This window comes from Budorcas taxicolor, chromosome 4, assembly GCF_023091745.1.
Source record: "Budorcas taxicolor isolate Tak-1 chromosome 4, Takin1.1, whole genome shotgun sequence".
NCBI classification, from domain to species: domain Eukaryota; kingdom Metazoa; phylum Chordata; class Mammalia; order Artiodactyla; family Bovidae; genus Budorcas; species Budorcas taxicolor.
In genome coordinates, this window is record NC_068913.1 from 115297293 (window position 1) to 115313176 (window position 15884).

The 15884-nt window shown below is 63.8% G+C and overlaps 1 protein-coding gene across 1 annotated transcript; it reads left to right on the forward strand.

Moving 5' to 3' along the window:
- The first annotated feature begins 608 nt into the window (after positions 1-608).
- SLC4A2 (solute carrier family 4 member 2) lies at positions 609-15714 on the forward strand. The gene is given in 24 exon segments (XM_052639241.1): positions 609-749; positions 2983-3096; positions 4907-5078; positions 5222-5463; positions 5554-5672; positions 7177-7409; positions 7505-7647; positions 9119-9299; positions 10585-10720; positions 10837-11002; positions 11134-11248; positions 11362-11546; positions 11657-11882; positions 12006-12109; positions 12111-12222; positions 12319-12467; positions 12621-12815; positions 13338-13592; positions 13713-13802; positions 13996-14162; positions 14504-14757; positions 14874-15043; positions 15303-15476; positions 15565-15714. Coding segments are annotated over 23 exon segments (3720 nt in total). The 5' UTR covers positions 609-749; positions 2983-3045; the 3' UTR covers positions 15646-15714.
- Positions 15715-15884: the final 170 nt, after the last annotated feature.

Below are 15884 nucleotides of genomic sequence, written 5' to 3' on the forward strand. Positions count from 1 at the left end.
GTTCGAGAAGGGAGGGCACGGCAGGGAATCTCTCCGAGGCAGAAGTCCCCCGGTTCGGAAAGACTTAACTCAGCACAGAGTAATGGGTATCCACCCCGCGCCGCCATCACCGCTCTTCGACCCCACCCCCGTCCTCCTGGCAAAGATAGGGGCTTTCTTGGAGGCACTGGGGACAAGTAGGGGTGGAAGGCTGGGGCTGCCTGCGGGCGCAGAGGGACTCTTGACCCCCGATGCATTGATATTTCAATTTCCTCCGAATTGCCTGATAGCTTGGTGCCTCTTTTATTTTTCCTGCCTGGGATCCCTAGGATGAGGCGGGCTTCCTTTCCGCCTACAGGGGCCAAATGAAGCTCGGAGACGGCGTCTCCAGGCACCTGAGCTCGTTGCGGGGAAGCGCTGGGCGGCCGCCTCACGCCGCGCTGAGGGTCAAACCAGGAGCGGCCTCCTCGGCTCTGGGGTCCGGGCGCCGCGCAAGCCTTGGCAGCGCGCCTCCGCCGCCTGGGTCTCGGCCCCACTCCCCGCCTCCTGGCCCGCCGCGCCGGGGCCGCGCACGGTGCGCCGGGGCGCGCGCACGTAGGGGGCTGGCCTGCCCGCGACGCGGGGGAAAGTTGAGTTGGGAGAAGTTGGGAGCGGCGGGGGGCACGCCCCGAGGTGGGCCCAGGGGAAGCCGTCGGGAGCGCGCGAGGGCTCCAGAGCCGGCGGGGAGAGAGACCCCGAGACCCCTGGAGCGCCAGGTCCAGAGGAAGCGGGTAAGCTGGGAGGTGGCGGCGGGGGAGGGCCGGGGCCGCCGAGAGAGGAAGGGAGGGGGAAGGAAAGGGGGGAACTCGGAGCGGGGAGGGAGTGGAAGTGCAGGAAAGGGCGGAGACTGGGGCGCGGGTACGCGAGCTTTTGGGGGAGAAGGATGGGGAGGCGAGCGGAGTGATTGCGGGTCGGAAGCGGGGTCTAGAGTCCGCTTCTTCGAGTTCCCTAAAGCGAGGGTGCCGCGCCCCCTGCCACCGGGAGAGGGTACTCTCTGGGAGGCGCCGCCGGCCCTCCCGAACCCGTGCAGTACTCCAGACGACACCCTTCCCGTGCCACCCCCTACTCTAGCCTTAAGGCCCGTCCAGGGCGCCCCTGCCTAAGAGGTGCCCCGAGCTTCAGCCTCTGCCCCCCAATCTCGGGCTTGGGAAGCGGAGCCAGGAATGGGGGTGGCTGGTCAGGTCGGGACAAGGGGTCAGGCCGGAGAAGGAGCAGCTGGGTGGGGATGGGAAAGACGAGCCCGGGAGAGTGCGACCTAACTCCTGGCGGGAATGGGAGGAGGGGCGTTGGCTGGCCCGGGTGGGGAGCTCTGTGCTGGGTGTGGGGACACGGCGCTGACCTGCACTCCAGGGTCCACTTTCTCCTCCTCCCTAAGCTCCCCAGTCCCGCCAGCCCCACGTCAGGAGAGCGGTGGAATGTGTGGGTCCACTTAAGGGGGGAACGGCGGTGGTGATTAATGCCCATGTGGGGGTCCGGAGTGCTAATCCTCCGGGCCGGTCGGGGCTGGTCCCTGGAATGTGCCCCCACCGCGGATTATCGACACCGATGCTCTGGACAGAAGCAGCTTTGTGTTCTGTGGACGGCGCGGTGGGGGTTGGGGAAGGTAGAGGGAGGAGGGCGGGGGAGGATGGAGGAGCACACCGAGAGCCCAGCCTGGAAGTGGGAGCGGGGCACCGGCAGGTGCCAGGCACTCCCTCACAGACCGGGTTGTCTCCTCCAGTGCCGGGCGCCCCGACAGCGGACTTGCCCTGGCTCAGAGCCTACTAAGGGGGGAGCTGAAGAGAGCACTCAGCTGAGCTGGAATGCCCCGCTAGGGGCGTGTGTGGCTCCAGGCTCCCCACCCCGGACCGACCTATATTGTTTGACCCTACACTGACCTGTGTCACCCCTGAGTTGGCCCTAAATCCGGTAACCCTGACCACCACCGCCGCCCCCCACCAGCGACACACTGGGGAGCTCAGTTCTCTTGCCATCACAGAGCAACCCCCTGCTAGGAACGGGTCCCCCCCAGTATCCTGGTCAGCTTCCCTAACCGCAGGCCTTCTGCTGGCCTCCTTCCGCGCCCGGCGCCCTCCCCAGACGCCCCTACAGTCACTGTCAGGAGGGCGTCAGCCCGGCCGCTCAGATTTTCCTGGCCGCGGGTTTGGGGAGGGGAAGCACTGAGACTGCCCCCAGGGCAGAACCTCGGGATTTCTGTGCCCCCTCCTCCCCGGGCGTCACGTGCCCCTCCCCCAGTATAAAGCGCTGCCGGGCCAGTGCCGCCCGCCCTCCCTCCCACTGCCAGAGTGGAGCTGGGCTCCCGCCCCTCCCCCGGGGAGCCTCCTCCTCCCCCACTTCGGGGCTGGGCTTTTTTTTTTTTCGGAGGAGGGGGGCACAGGACAGCAGCCCCCTTTGCGGGCTGCTCTGGGCTCTCTCCAGGGCTCTGTCTGCCTTCCTTCATCCCCCCTTGCCCTGGCCGGGCCTGGGTCTCACCCCCCACCCCCATACACCCTCTCGGGTCTCAGCCCCCTCTGCCAGCTGTGACCAGCACCCTCCACCCCTATTGCACTTCTGGCTGGGCCTGTCCTCCCTCTTCCTCTATCTCCCCACACTGATCTCTGCTGCTGTCTCTCCAGGTCTGGGCCTGACGCCTTCCTGCTCCCCCAGCCCCGGGGGTCTCCCACCCTCTGCTCTCTCCCTCTGCCTCCGCTCAGTCCCTGGGCCTGCTGGGCCTCCATCCTCGCTTCGGTTCTTTGTTCCTCTCTTTTCTTCCTATAACTTTCTCTGCTCCCCCTTCCACCTGCCCAGAATCAGGCGCCAAGGCCCTTGGGAGCCCAGGAGGGTCGTGTGGAAGCCGGAGGCTCCCCCACCCCCGCGGGGCCCTGCCCTCGCCTGGGCTGGTCTGGGCTGGGGGAGCTGTGTGATGTGGGGGTGCCCCCACTGGCCTGGGGCCTCTCTCACCTGGTGATCGGTGCCCTCCCCCAGGTTATGCCGCCACCTCATCTCCCTGAAAGCCGCAGCTACAGCGAGAAGGGCTAAGATTTGGCCATGAGCAGCGGCCCCCGGCGCCCCGCGTCGGGTGCGGATTCCTTCTGCACGGTGAGTATTGCCCACTGCTCCTGTGCACCACCATTGCTGGGGCTGTGGCTGAGGGTGTGTGCGTGTGTGAGTGAGTGAAGAGGCCACCACTGGGGCTCTGGCCAAGGGTGAAGGTGTGTGTGTGTGAGTGAAGAGGCCACCACTGGGGCTGTGGGCAAGGGTGAGGGTCTGTGTCAAACAGGAGTGTGAGTGTGTGTATATGTGCACATGTGAAAAGGCCCGAGAGGGGAGCCTGGATGGACTTGGGAAGGGCACTGCCATGCCTCTCCGGGCCTTGCACGGGCCACCGGGTCTGGGACAGGTACTGGTGGTGACGGTCAGATGGCTTCCAGCCCTGGGGAGGGTCTTGCGGTTCTGTTCCCTGAAGCCCTGGGAGGTTGTTTATCCTCCTCAGCAGGAGAGGAGGAACTTTGGGAATCCTGGGTCTCTAACCAGCGAAAGCCCCCTCCCCCCGCCCTGGGTCTTGGAGGCTGTGCCTGCCGGGCCTGCTGCATGGGGCGTCTGGGCAGACTGCCCCGCCCCCCGGCCCCACGTGCCACCCAGGCCCGGCCCCTCCGGGCCCCCACGTGGCCACCGCCCCACGTGTCCCCCTTCCAGTGTTCCTGGGAAGGGCAATGATTAACCCCAGCGCCGGCATAATCCGCGCGTCATTGGTCACTTGGGCCCACGGGGGCATGTGACTGGGGCGAGGTGCCGGCCAGTCCCCTCCCCCTCCGCCCCCAGTTCACCCCAGCCCGCAGCCATGGACTTCCTCCTGCGGCCTCAGGTGCGAGGGGCTCTCTGCCCTCCTCCCCCCACCCTGGGCTAGCCCCCTTCTGCTCGCTGGCTTCAGCCGCCCCACTCCACCGCCTTCCTCCCGGTGCTGTTTCTGGTGAGAGTGGGGCCCCGTGCCTGGGGGTAGTTGGGGGAGAAGCTGGGCTCGAGCGGCAGAGATGGGCTGACCAGGGTTAGGGTGGGGGGTGCAAGCTCCTGGCCCTGGCCTCTAGTATCCAGTGTGTCCCCCACCACCACCCAGCGGCTCCTGACCCCACCTCCCAGGCTCTGCAAGGCCCGCCCTCCTTCCCAGCCCACCTCCCTCCGCTCTTTCTTGCTCGGGTACCCCTGCCCTTGGAGATCTCGATGTCCTTCAAGTCCAGAAGCTCTCGCTTGAGTAAATATTTGGTGGTGCCTGGAGCTGAGACCAGCGGCAGGGGGTAGTGGTGGTTTGGGGGGAGCGCTGGACCAAAGCCGCAGAGTGGCGGCTGCCTGCACTGCAGTGCTGAGCTCTCCAAAGCGCCACCGCGGTCCTGGGCTCCCGCAGAATGACTCAGGTGCAGGGGGAGCGGGGTGGGGCGGGGCCGCAGCCCGGGGCGCTGGCTCCCTCCAGTGGGCTCCCAGTTGACTCAGACCAAGCCCGGTTGGTTGGTTAGCTCAGGCACCCCACCGAGGAGTTACTTCTCAGGCTCAGTGGGACTTGTCCGGGTCTCATTCACGACCGTCAGCGTCAGCCATGTGAACGGCCCAGGTCACATCTCCGACCTTGACTTCTGGGGTGGACACACAGGACTTCTTCTGAGGCCTTCAGGGCTGATGCTTCCCACCTGCCCCAGAACCGACAGGAATGGGCCCAGCCAGGGTGCTGATGGCCCAGGACCCGGGTGGGGGGCGAGACAGGCTGCCAGGGGTAGGGTGCTGAGTCCTCGGCTTTTGGGGTACCAGGGGAGCTGGGGGGGCAGGTACTGGATTTCTGCTGCTAGGCGGGCAGGGGGTGTGCTGGGACACCCCCCACCCCCACTCCCCAAGAGTCCTCACGGCCCCTTCTTCCTTGCAGCCAGAGCCTGAGAGCCTGGGCCCCGTGACGGTACCCGGCTTTGCAGCTGAGCAAGAGGAGGATGAACTCCACCGCACCCTGGGCGTGGAGCGGTTCGAGGAGATCCTTCAGGAGGCGGGGTCCCGAGGAGGGGAGGAGCTCGGCCGCAGCTATGGGGAGGAAGACTTTGAATGTGAGGGGGTCGGGGGAAGCGAGTTGGGGGCTGGCAGGGTGCTGCTCCGGGCTGGGGGCCTGGGGGCGGGGAGAGGCTGGGGGCCGGCCAGCTGGAGCGGGGGAAGCCAGACCCACTGGCAGCCAGTGCACCTGTCCCTGCAGACCATCGCCAGTCTTCCCATCACATCCACCACCCGCTGTCCACCCACCTGCCTCCCGACACCCGGCGCCGAAAGATACCCCAGGGCCCAGGGCGGAAGCCCCGCAGGCGCCCTGGAGCCTCCCCGACCGGAGAGACCCCCACCATCGAGGAGGGCGAGGAAGAGGAGGATGAGGCCAGTGAGGCCGAGGGGTCCCGGGCCCTCAGCCAGCCGTCACCTGCCTCCACACCCTCTTCCGTGCAGGTGAGCGGGGCAGGGCCCCCCAGGGGTAGGGGCACCGTCTGCAGAATCTCTGGCCCGGCCTCCCCTGCTCACACAGCTTCCCTGTTCTAGTTCTTCCTCCAGGAGGATGAAGGTGCCGACCGGAAGACAGAAACCACCAGTCCCTCTCCGCCTCCACCCCAGCCCCACCAGGAGGCAGCTCCCCGGGCCACCAAAGCAGCCCAGACTGGGTAAGGGTCCCCACACAGAGACCCCCCACACCAGCATCAGTCAGGTGGGGTGGGGAGACAAAGCAGGAGCCTTGAAAGGCTCAGGTTGGGGTTCAAACCCAGTCATGCTGCTAGGATTTGACTCTGGACGAGAACCGATGTCTCTGAGTCCGTTTCCTTGTCTGTAAACCGAGCGTAATAAGACTTTTCCCACAAGGTGGTAGTAGGTTTGAAGGGTGGTGTGAATGAAAGTTTTAAATATGGTTTAGCCACCTCCTCCCATGCCTGCCATCTCCCCGCCGGCCATGGCTTCAGGGGAGCAACGTCAAACACAGATCAGGGACTGGACAGGTGACCTCCTCACACCCCCAGGACCCCAAGGGGGTGAGAGGAATAGGAGGCCCCCCTCTTGCTTTTGGGGAGCTGCCAGTCCACCCTGGCTGTGGTCTCGTGAAGTGGCAGTCAGTACAAGTTACTGCGCCAGACGACTAGGTTCAGGCGGAACATCGATACCAACAGGTGATTATGGAGTTTGGGGACGTAAGCCAGGGAAGGCTTCCTGGAAGAAACCACTTTGAACGAGGTCTCAAGGTCACTACTATCGCCTCCCTGTTGTTTTCCGGGTGCCAGGCAGTGTGAAGGGGCAGGGGGAAGTGAAGGGCAAGTTGCCCCTTCGGGCGGCACAGACTCGCTGGGGAGACAGGCCGTGTGGATGGAACCGGGTTCACCTCGGCCGTCTGCACGGGGCGCGCAGGCCTGCGGGCCGCCAGATGGCCAGGAGGCAGGGGAGCCTGAGAGAGAGCATGGCGTCGGACAGGGGCGTCAGATTTGTGGGCAGGAGTACAAACAGAACCTCGGGCATGGAAGGTGGGTGCAGGCGGAGAGAGCCTGGCTCAGGGGGTGCTGGTCACGGGCGCGGGACAGGGGCTTGGAGCAGTGGGGGTGCTGGTCACCAGGGGAACGGTGTACAAAGGTGTGGCAGGGATAGGGCCCTCTGGGGGAGGTGGGGAGAAAGAAAACCCGTCCCCACCCCCCAGTTTGGGAGCTAAGAGCAGAAGCCAGAATCCTAAGGGACAGGTGCTCATACCCTCCTCACGGCTGTGGGGTGGGGGCAGGCGTCTCCAGCTCAAAGGCCCATTTCCACGTCCTTTACTCCATTCGATTAGAAACACAAGCCCCTATGAGCCCTGAGTCCATTGCTAGCGGTCCCAACCTGGGCACTTTACCGACATCACTGACCCGCCCCAGGCCCCAGGGAAGGCTGGCCTCAGCCTCCCTTTGGTGGCTTGAGTTTCAGGGCAGCTCAGGGGATTGCTGGGGAGGAAGGAGCTGGGTTTAAACACCGCCCTCTGCTTCCAGAACCCTTGCTGCGCTTCCACATCCCCACCTACCGAGGCGTGTGGGGAGGGAGGCGGGGTTGGGACCGGCTGGAGTCCCCTATCTCAGAGGGCCTCCCATGTGGCCCCTGGCCGAGCAGGAGGGGCCGGCCTTCCCTGGCTCGCTCACGGCCGCCCCGTCTGTGCAGGGCCCTGGTGGAGGAGGTGGTGCCCGTGGCCAGCGGCACAGCGGGAGGTGATGATGGGGGTGCCTCTGGGCGCCTCCTGACCAAGGCGCAGCCCGGGCACCGCAGCTACAACCTGCAGGAGAGGAGACGCATCGGAAGCATGACGGGGACTGAGCAGGCACTGCTGCCCCGGGTCCCCACGGATGAGAGCGAGGCGCAGACGCTGGCCACGGCTGACCTGGACCTCATGAAGAGTGCGTGCCGGGCCTGGGCGAGCCTGGAGCTGGTGAGGCAGGGGGGTGGGGGTAAGAGATAGGGACCTTTGACCCTCTCCCCACCACCACCGCAGGTCACCGGTTTGAGGACGTTCCTGGGGTACGGCGACACTTGGTGCGGAAGAACGCCAAAGCGTCTGCGCAGAGTGGCCGGGAAGGGCGAGAGCCTGGCCCCACGCCTCGGGCCCGGCCCCGGGCCGCCCACAAGCCCCATGAGGTAAGTTCGCCGCTGCATGGTCTTCCATCATCTCCCTGTGGATCTGCTGTCCACAGCCCCCACCGCTTCTCAGACCAGCAGTGATCACGAGCCCCGGGTGCCCATGGATGGTTTTCAAGGTTGCGCACTGCACAAGAGTGCAATCTTCAACAGTGTTGATTTTTTTTTTTAATTGACATATAGTTGATAACACAATATTATGTTAACCTCAGGTGCTCCACATAACCAATCAACATTTAAACAACATCATAGAATATTCACTACGGTTAAGTCCAGTAGCCGTCTGTCCCCAAACCGTTATTACGGTGTTAACTGAGCTGCTGTTGTTCGTGTGGCCGTTACAGTTCTGGTCCACATTCTAGACACGTTGACTTCTCTCACGGCCGTTTTCTGGCAGCTGGCAGTGAGGTGTCTGAGGGTGGCTTCACGCAGCAGCACGCTTCATGTCTCAAAGTCTGGTCACCTCCCCACTCGAGTCCTCCCACATCCTGTCAGGGTGACAGAGACAGTGACCGGCCAAGGCCGCCCGGCTACTTAGTGAAAGTCGCTCAGTCGTGTCCAACTCTTTGCGACCCCATGAACTATACAGTCCATGGAATTCTCCAGGCCAGAGTACTAGAGTGGGGCGCTGTTTCCTTCTCCAGGGGATCTTCCTAACCCAGGGATTGAACCCAGGTCTCCCGCACTGCTCGCGGATTGTTTACCAGCTGAGCCACAAGGGAAGCCCGGTCCTTAGGGATTCCTAAGGGATTCTAAGATTCCAGTACTCTGGTCTTGAGCCCTAACCCTGCCAGTGGGTTTTTCTGGGTAACCTTTTAACTGCGGTCCGACACAGTAAAAGCACGCTCAGGTGAAGTGCACAGCTCCGTGACGCTTTGCACGTGTGAACCCGAGCCAAACCTACCTCGATACAGGACAGCCCCACACCCAGAGTCCCTTCAGGCCTCTGCCTCCTCGGCACCCTCAGAAGTGACCGCTGTGGCCCTCTTCAGTTTTGCCAGCTCTAGCAATGCGTGCAAATGCATCCTGCCAAGTTCCTATGTGTGTGTTTAGTGACCATTCGTCAAACACTTTCTCTGAGTCATGTACCATGCCAGGTGTTCTGTGTCTTTTTTCTTTTATCCCCCACTATGCCCCCCATTTTTTAAATTACAGTTGATTTATAATGTGGTGCTGGTTTCAGGTGTATGGCAAAGTGGTTCAGTTATACACACCTATACATACCATGTTTTCAGATTCTTTTCCCTTATAGATTATTACAGACTATTGAGTATTTAGCTCTTTGTGCTGCACAGTAAGTGGGTCCTTCTTGGCCCACTAGAGGCCTCTGAGGTGGGTGGCATCGCTCTTACTTCACAGACAAGGGAGAGCTGCAAAGTGGGTCAATAACTCGCCTGGGCTCCGGACCTGTGCCCTATGCCCCACGGGGTCACAGCCTCCGTCCCACCACGCCTTCTCCTGTCACCCCAAGGTGTTTGTGGAGCTGAATGAGCTGCTGCTGGACAAAAACCAGGAGCCTCAGTGGCGGGAGACGGCGCGCTGGATCAAATTCGAGGAGGATGTGGAGGAGGAGACGGAGCGCTGGGGGAAGCCCCACGTGGCCTCCCTGTCGTTCCGCAGCCTCTTGGAGCTGCGCCGGACCCTGGCCCACGGTAACGCGCACCCACCTGTCCTCACCCCGGGAATTGCCTTTGCCCGAGCCCGTTCTCCGAGGACCAAACGGTCCCACACATTTGTCTCGAGCAACAGGGTGTGTAATGTCACCAGAGCCCAGAAGGGAGCATCTCTTGTCATGATGTCACCTCTCACGAGTCCTGCCGTTCCTCGGGCTCTGTCGTTGGGTGACTGCAGGGCAGGCCTGACCCTCTTCTCTGGTTTGGCATCTTCAGCAAGCAGCTTCTCTAAGTGATATTTTCAGATAAACTGAAGCTGGTATGTTTTGGATGCTGCAGTGTTGTTAAACAGTTTTGGTGGAATGCTTTCTGAGATCCCAGACATTCTGGGCAGCGTGACCTAAGCTGTAGGGCGGTGTGGGCTCCCAGCAGCGTGGCCTAACCTGTAGGGTGGTGTGGGCTCCCAGCAGCGTGGCCTAACCTGTAGGGCGGTGTGGCCTCTACTGCATGAGCACAGGTGCTCACGTCTGATGTTCTGCTCTTGGCTTGATTCCTCCTTCCTGGTGGGGAACCGCTCCCACTTGCTGTCACCAGCCAAGGACTCAGAAGCCTGCTGTCAGGACTGTACCCAGCTAGGAGTTGCTAGGCTCTGAGTGAGGCTTGAGGGCTTTGGATGAGGTGCCAGAATGCAGGGCTGGATCGCCAGGCTGTGCTGTCTGGCTTTTGGCTGCTCGGGGGGCCTTTGGTTTTGTTTGTTCCGTGTCCCTGTGAGTTGACCTTGACGGGAAAACGACCTGGTGACTTTTAAGAGGACCTTCATCTCTCCGGGAAATGGCAGCTCAGAGCAAGGACAGGCTGGGTATCCTTGAGCAGCTGCTGGACTTGGGGACGCTGAGGAGTCCAGGGTTCGGGGGGGGGACTCTTCGGATGGTTCTGGGGCTGCCACGACTGGCTGGGTCATGCTCCAGAGGGCAGAACTAGGCCCTCAAGTGGACGGCAGAGGCAGCAGGTCAGTCCGGAGGAAGTTACCGGCAGCGAAGGGCGGTCCAGCCCACGTGGGTGGCCTGGGATGCTTCCTGCTGCGTGCTTCCCAGAAGAGGTGTCTAGCCAGGTGGCCTCTCTGAGAGCTGCGGTTTCCTGGCCTCTGCTGAGCGTCACATTCCCGAAGGGAGAGAGGGCTTGGGGACTTGGGCCTCAGGCCGAGCTGGGCCCCACTCACCGGTTTCAGGGCTGCACAGTGCCTCCCTGCCTGTCCCCCCGTTCCCAGCCCTGCCCCCCGTTTCTTGGCTGGGGACGAGGCCCCTCTGTGTCGTCCTTGTTCCAGGGGCTGTGCTCTTGGACCTGGATCAGCAGACCCTGCCTGGCGTGGCCCACCAGGTGGTGGAGCAGATGGTCATCTCGGACCAGATTAAGGCCGAGGACAGAGCCAACGTGCTGAGGGCCCTGCTGCTGAAGCACAGGTGAGCCCCACGCTCCACACCCTGCCTGCCTGTCCCGGCCGCCAGCCCGCCTCACCACCCTGCCTGCCTGGCCCTGGCCGCCAGCCCGCCTTACCACCCTGCCTGCCGCCCCGCAGCCACCCCAGCGACGAGAAGGACTTCTCCTTCCCCCGCAACATCTCAGCCGGCTCCCTGGGCTCGCTGCTGGGGCATCACCACGGCCAGGGCGCCGAGAGCGACCCCCACGTCACCGAGCCCCTCATCGGAGGTGTCCCTGAGACCCGGCTGGAGGTGGAACGAGAGGTGAGAGGGAGAAGGCAGCCCCGCTGGGGTGAGGTCCAGCCACCCCAGAGGCTGCAGGACCACGAGCGAGCAGGGTGGGGACAGGCAGGGGCAGGGCGGCCCAGCTGAGCCCCGGCCTCCTGCCTCCCCAGCGCGAACCGCCCCCTCCAGCTCCTCCAGCCGGCATCACTCGCTCCAAGTCCAAGCACGAGCTGAAGCTGCTGGAGAAGATCCCTGAGAACGCCGAGGCCACAGTGGTCCTTGTGGGTACGCGGGGCGGGGACTGGGGATGGGGTAGGACTGGGGATGGGGTAGGGCTGGGGCGGGAGCTGGAGGCCACCCTCACTGGGCTCTCACCCACAATGGCCGCACACCCACAGGCTGCGTGGAGTTCCTGGCCCGCCCCACCATGGCCTTCGTGCGGCTGCGGGAGGCAGTGGAGCTGGACGCGGTGCTGGAGGTGCCTGTGCCAGTGCGCTTCCTCTTTCTGCTGCTGGGCCCGAGCAGCGCTAACATGGACTACCACGAGATCGGCCGCTCCATCTCCACCCTCATGTCCGACAAGGTCAGCCGCTCCAGAACGCCACCCCCACCCCATCGCCCGGCGCCCAGCCCGGCTCCCGGGCCCTGGCCCCGCATCCTGTATCCTCACTCGCCCTGGTCCTTTCTTGGCAGCAATTCCACGAGGCGGCCTACCTGGCGGACGAGCGGGAGGACCTGCTGACGGCCATCAACGCCTTCCTGGACTGCAGCGTGGTGCTGCCGCCCTCGGAGGTGCAGGGCGAGGAGCTGCTGCGCTCAGTTGCTCACTTCCAGCGCCAGATGCTCAAGAAGCGGGAGGAGCAGGGCCGGCTATTGCCCCCGGGGGCAGGGCTGGAGCCCAAGTCGGCTCAGGATAAGGGTACGGGGCAAGTACGAGCCAGGGGGCTGGGTCGGGGCTGCCTGGGTCAGGCTGGGGCATCAGGAGGGCAGGTGGGCAGGCGAGAGCAGGGACGAGCGCCCTGACTCAGGCCCCGGGCTGCAGCGCTCCTGCAGATGGTAGAGGTGGCCGATGCGGTGGAAGACGATCCCCTGCGGCGGACAGGCCGGCCTTTCGGGGGGCTGATCCGAGACGTGCGACGCCGCTACCCCCCACTACCTGAGCGACTTCCGGGATGCGCTGGACCCCCAGTGCCTGGCCGCTGTCATCTTCATCTACTTCGCGGCCCTGTCTCCCGCCATCACCTTCGGGGGGTTGCTGGGTAAGGAGGGGCTTAGCCAGGGCAGAGTGGGGAGGGCACGGCTCCCCCCACCCCCCGCCCCGCCACCAGCCCCTGAGCAGTCTCCTGCTGCCCTAGGGGAGAAGACGCACGACCTGATCGGGGTGTCGGAGCTCATCATGTCCACGGCCATCCAGGGCGTGCTGTTCTGCCTGTTGGGGGCCCAGCCATTGCTGGTGATTGGCTTCTCGGGGCCCCTGCTGGTCTTCGAGGAGGCCTTCTTCTCGGTGAGTGGCCACAGGCTGTTGGCGCTGGTTCCTCCTGCCTGGGTCAGCTCCCACTCCCCTTCCCCTCTGCCCTGACACTGGCCCCCCCAACTCCTCGGGAGCCCCCAGGCTCTGAGCCTGACTCCGCCCACCCTCTTGCCCTGCCTGCCCCAGTTCTGCAGCAGCAACAACCTGGAGTACCTGGTGGGCCGCGTGTGGATCGGCCTCTGGCTGGTGCTGCTGGCCCTGCTCATGGTGGCCCTGGAGGGCAGCTTCCTGGTGCGCTTCGTCTCCCGTTTCACCCAGGAGATCTTTGCCTTCCTCATCTCTCTCATTTTCATCTACGAGACCTTCTACAAGCTGGTGAAGGTGGGTAGGGCCCCCGTGGGACCTGGCCCGTGAGGGAGCGGGGGGCCTCCTTGCCCCTGGGTTCTCCACGTATGAGGCCTGTTGCCAGCACACACACCGGGACTTCAGATCAGCCTCAAAGATTCACATAGTTTTAATAACAAAGGTGATGTGTGCTTTTGACAAGGTGGCAGAGGATCCAGAAAGTCAGAGGAAAAGGCCCCCAAGTTGACAGGCACGCCCTCACATCTGTGTCTGGGTCAGGGTCAGATGTGTCCCCAGGGTTTGCCGTGCCCCCCTGGATGCTCCTCCAGGCCTCTTTGGAGCCTCACTCCCAGCTTCCTTCCCCAGTTGGACCAGCCCCATCTCTGAACCCCCAGTGGTCTTATGTCCCCATCTGTTCCCCTCAGTCACGTTTTTAATCAAGACAAGCTCCTTGAGAGTAGGCTGACCACCCTGGGCTTGCCTGTCCCAACTCAGCAGACAGCCCAGTCCCAGACCTCTGGCCAGTTAAGCGTACGGAGTCCTTTGTTCTCTCCCCAGATCTTCCAGGAGCACCCCCTCCACGGCTGTTCCATCTCCAACAGCTCTGAGGCAGGCAGTGGCGAGAATGCCACGTGGCCCGGGGCAGGAGCCACACTGGGGCCAAGGAACGAGAGCTCAGCCAGGCCGCCCGGGCAGGGCAGGCCCCGGGGCCAGCCCAACACCGCCCTGCTGTCGCTGGTTCTCATGGCCGGCACCTTCTTCATCGCCTTCTTCCTGCGCAAATTCAAGAACAGCCGGTTCTTCCCCGGCCGGGTGTGTGGGCTGGCAGGCCCGAGGGAGGCGTAGAGCCCCCGGGCGGGGGAAGGAAGGGGGCAACTTGCAGTCTGGCCTGGACAGCGGTGTGGGGCCTCTGAGCGCGGTGCTTGCCCACAGGTACGGCGCGTGATTGGGGACTTCGGGGTGCCCATCGCCATCCTTGTCATGGTGCTTGTGGATTACTGTATTGAGGACACCTACACCCAGGTACGGTGGCGCGTGCGTGGCGGTGAGGGGGCGCCAGACTCCAGGCCCCCAGGACCAGAGCTGCTGCTAAACCAGGCAGACACCAGGCCTCTCCCACAGCACTCGCTCAGCGTCCCCCCAGCCCCAATACAACTCAGGGAACTCCCCCTGCCCCCAAGGTTCACCTGCCCCGGCCCCACCCTCTGCCCTGCAGAAGCTGAGCGTGCCCAGCGGCTTCTCAGTGACAGCCCCAGAGAAGCGGGGCTGGGTCATCAACCCCCTGGGGGAGAAGAGCGCCTTCCCCGTGTGGATGATGGTTGCCAGCCTGCTGCCCGCCATCTTGGTCTTCATCCTTATCTTCATGGAGACACAGATCACCACGTGAGTGGTCCTGGCAGAGGGGTCGCTGTGCAGACAGGGACAACCTGCTGCATGGACGGGCTGGAACCCCTAGCAGGCTGGCTGCTGAAGTTTGTAGACAACAGAAAATCCCACTGAAATATGCCTGCATGGGCACAGTACACGCTGGGCACTGTCCAGGGGGTGGGGAGTGGCCACTGGGATAGGACTCAGCTCCATGATGGAGCCCTCATCCTGAAGGGGATGGGCAGGGACCTCCAGAAACAGGAGGAGGTGACTGCCTGGGTGCTCTGGAAAGACCCAGTTGTCTGCTGAGCTGGGCCAGGGGGCCCAGGGCTTAGGGCATGCCTGTCCCCCTTCAGGCTGATCATCTCCAAGAAGGAGCGCATGCTTCAGAAGGGTTCTGGCTTCCACCTGGACCTGCTGCTCATCGTGGCCATGGGCGGCATCTGTGCCCTCTTCGGCTTGCCCTGGTTGGCTGCCGCCACTGTCCGCTCTGTCACGCACGCCAACGCGCTCACGGTCATGAGCAAGGCAGTGGCGCCTGGGGACAAGCCCAAGATCCAGGAGGTCAAGGAGCAGCGGGTGACAGGGCTGCTGGTGGCCCTGCTCGTGGGTATGTTCGCCTCTCTCCCCTCCCCGGCCTTCCCAGAGGGGTCTCGTGGCCATGGCTGCTGTGGGTGGAGGGGTGGAGCGCCCCCGGGCCAGCTGTTCCTCCCCCTTGCCCCGCAGGTCTCTCCTTGGTCATCGGGGATCTGCTCCGGCAGATCCCCCTGGCCGTGCTCTTCGGGATTTTCCTGTACATGGGCGTGACCTCCCTCAACGGGATCCAGTTCTATGAGCGGCTGCACCTGCTGCTCATGCCACCCAAACACCACCCAGACGTCACCTACGTCAAGAAGGTGAGACCCGGCTGGGAAGGGCCCGACACCTCTCCCCCCGCCACCCAGTCTGTGTGGGTCACCCTCCGGCCCCCCATGTGTCCACTCTGGCCAGCTACCGTTCAGCCTATGCAGACCTGGCTCCCGTAAGCACCCAGGCAGGCACTTCCACCTGCCCCTGTGGAGGGGAGAGGGACGGTCATCCTCTGGTCGTGGCAGGCCCGGATGGCCCTCCCGGGCCCTGGCTCACCCTTTTCATCCTGCATCACTCCGCCCCCAGGTCCGGACCCTGCGTATGCACCTGTTCACCGCCCTGCAACTGCTCTGCCTGGCCGTGCTCTGGGCTGTCATGTCCACCGCAGCCTCCCTGGCCTTCCCCTTCATCCTCATCCTCACGGTGCCGCTCCGCATGGTGGTGCTGACCCGCATCTTCACCGAGCGGGAGATGAAATACGTAAGGCCTGCGCTTCTCCCCAGCCTCGCCCGGCCCCCCACGTGGTCTTGCTGGGAGGTCACCCACCTTCCTCTGTCCTCTCCCACAGCTGGATGCTAACGAGGCAGAACCCGTGTTTGATGAGCGGGAGGGTGTGGATGAGTACAACGAGATGCCCATGCCTGTGTAACTGCTGCCTGGACGGACAGCCAAGGGATGGACGGACAGAGGGAACGGGCTGGGGTGGGGGGGTGCTCTCCCCATCCTCCTCCCTCCTCATTTTTATTTAATGAATAATTTAAGGCCCTCCCCCCACCCCCAGCAGTAAAGTGCTTTGGCCCCCACCTATCCCTGGTCTTGTGTGTCTGTGTTGGTGTCAGCGGTTGTGAATGGGAAACACGTGGGGGAACCCAACCCACCCGTCCCAGA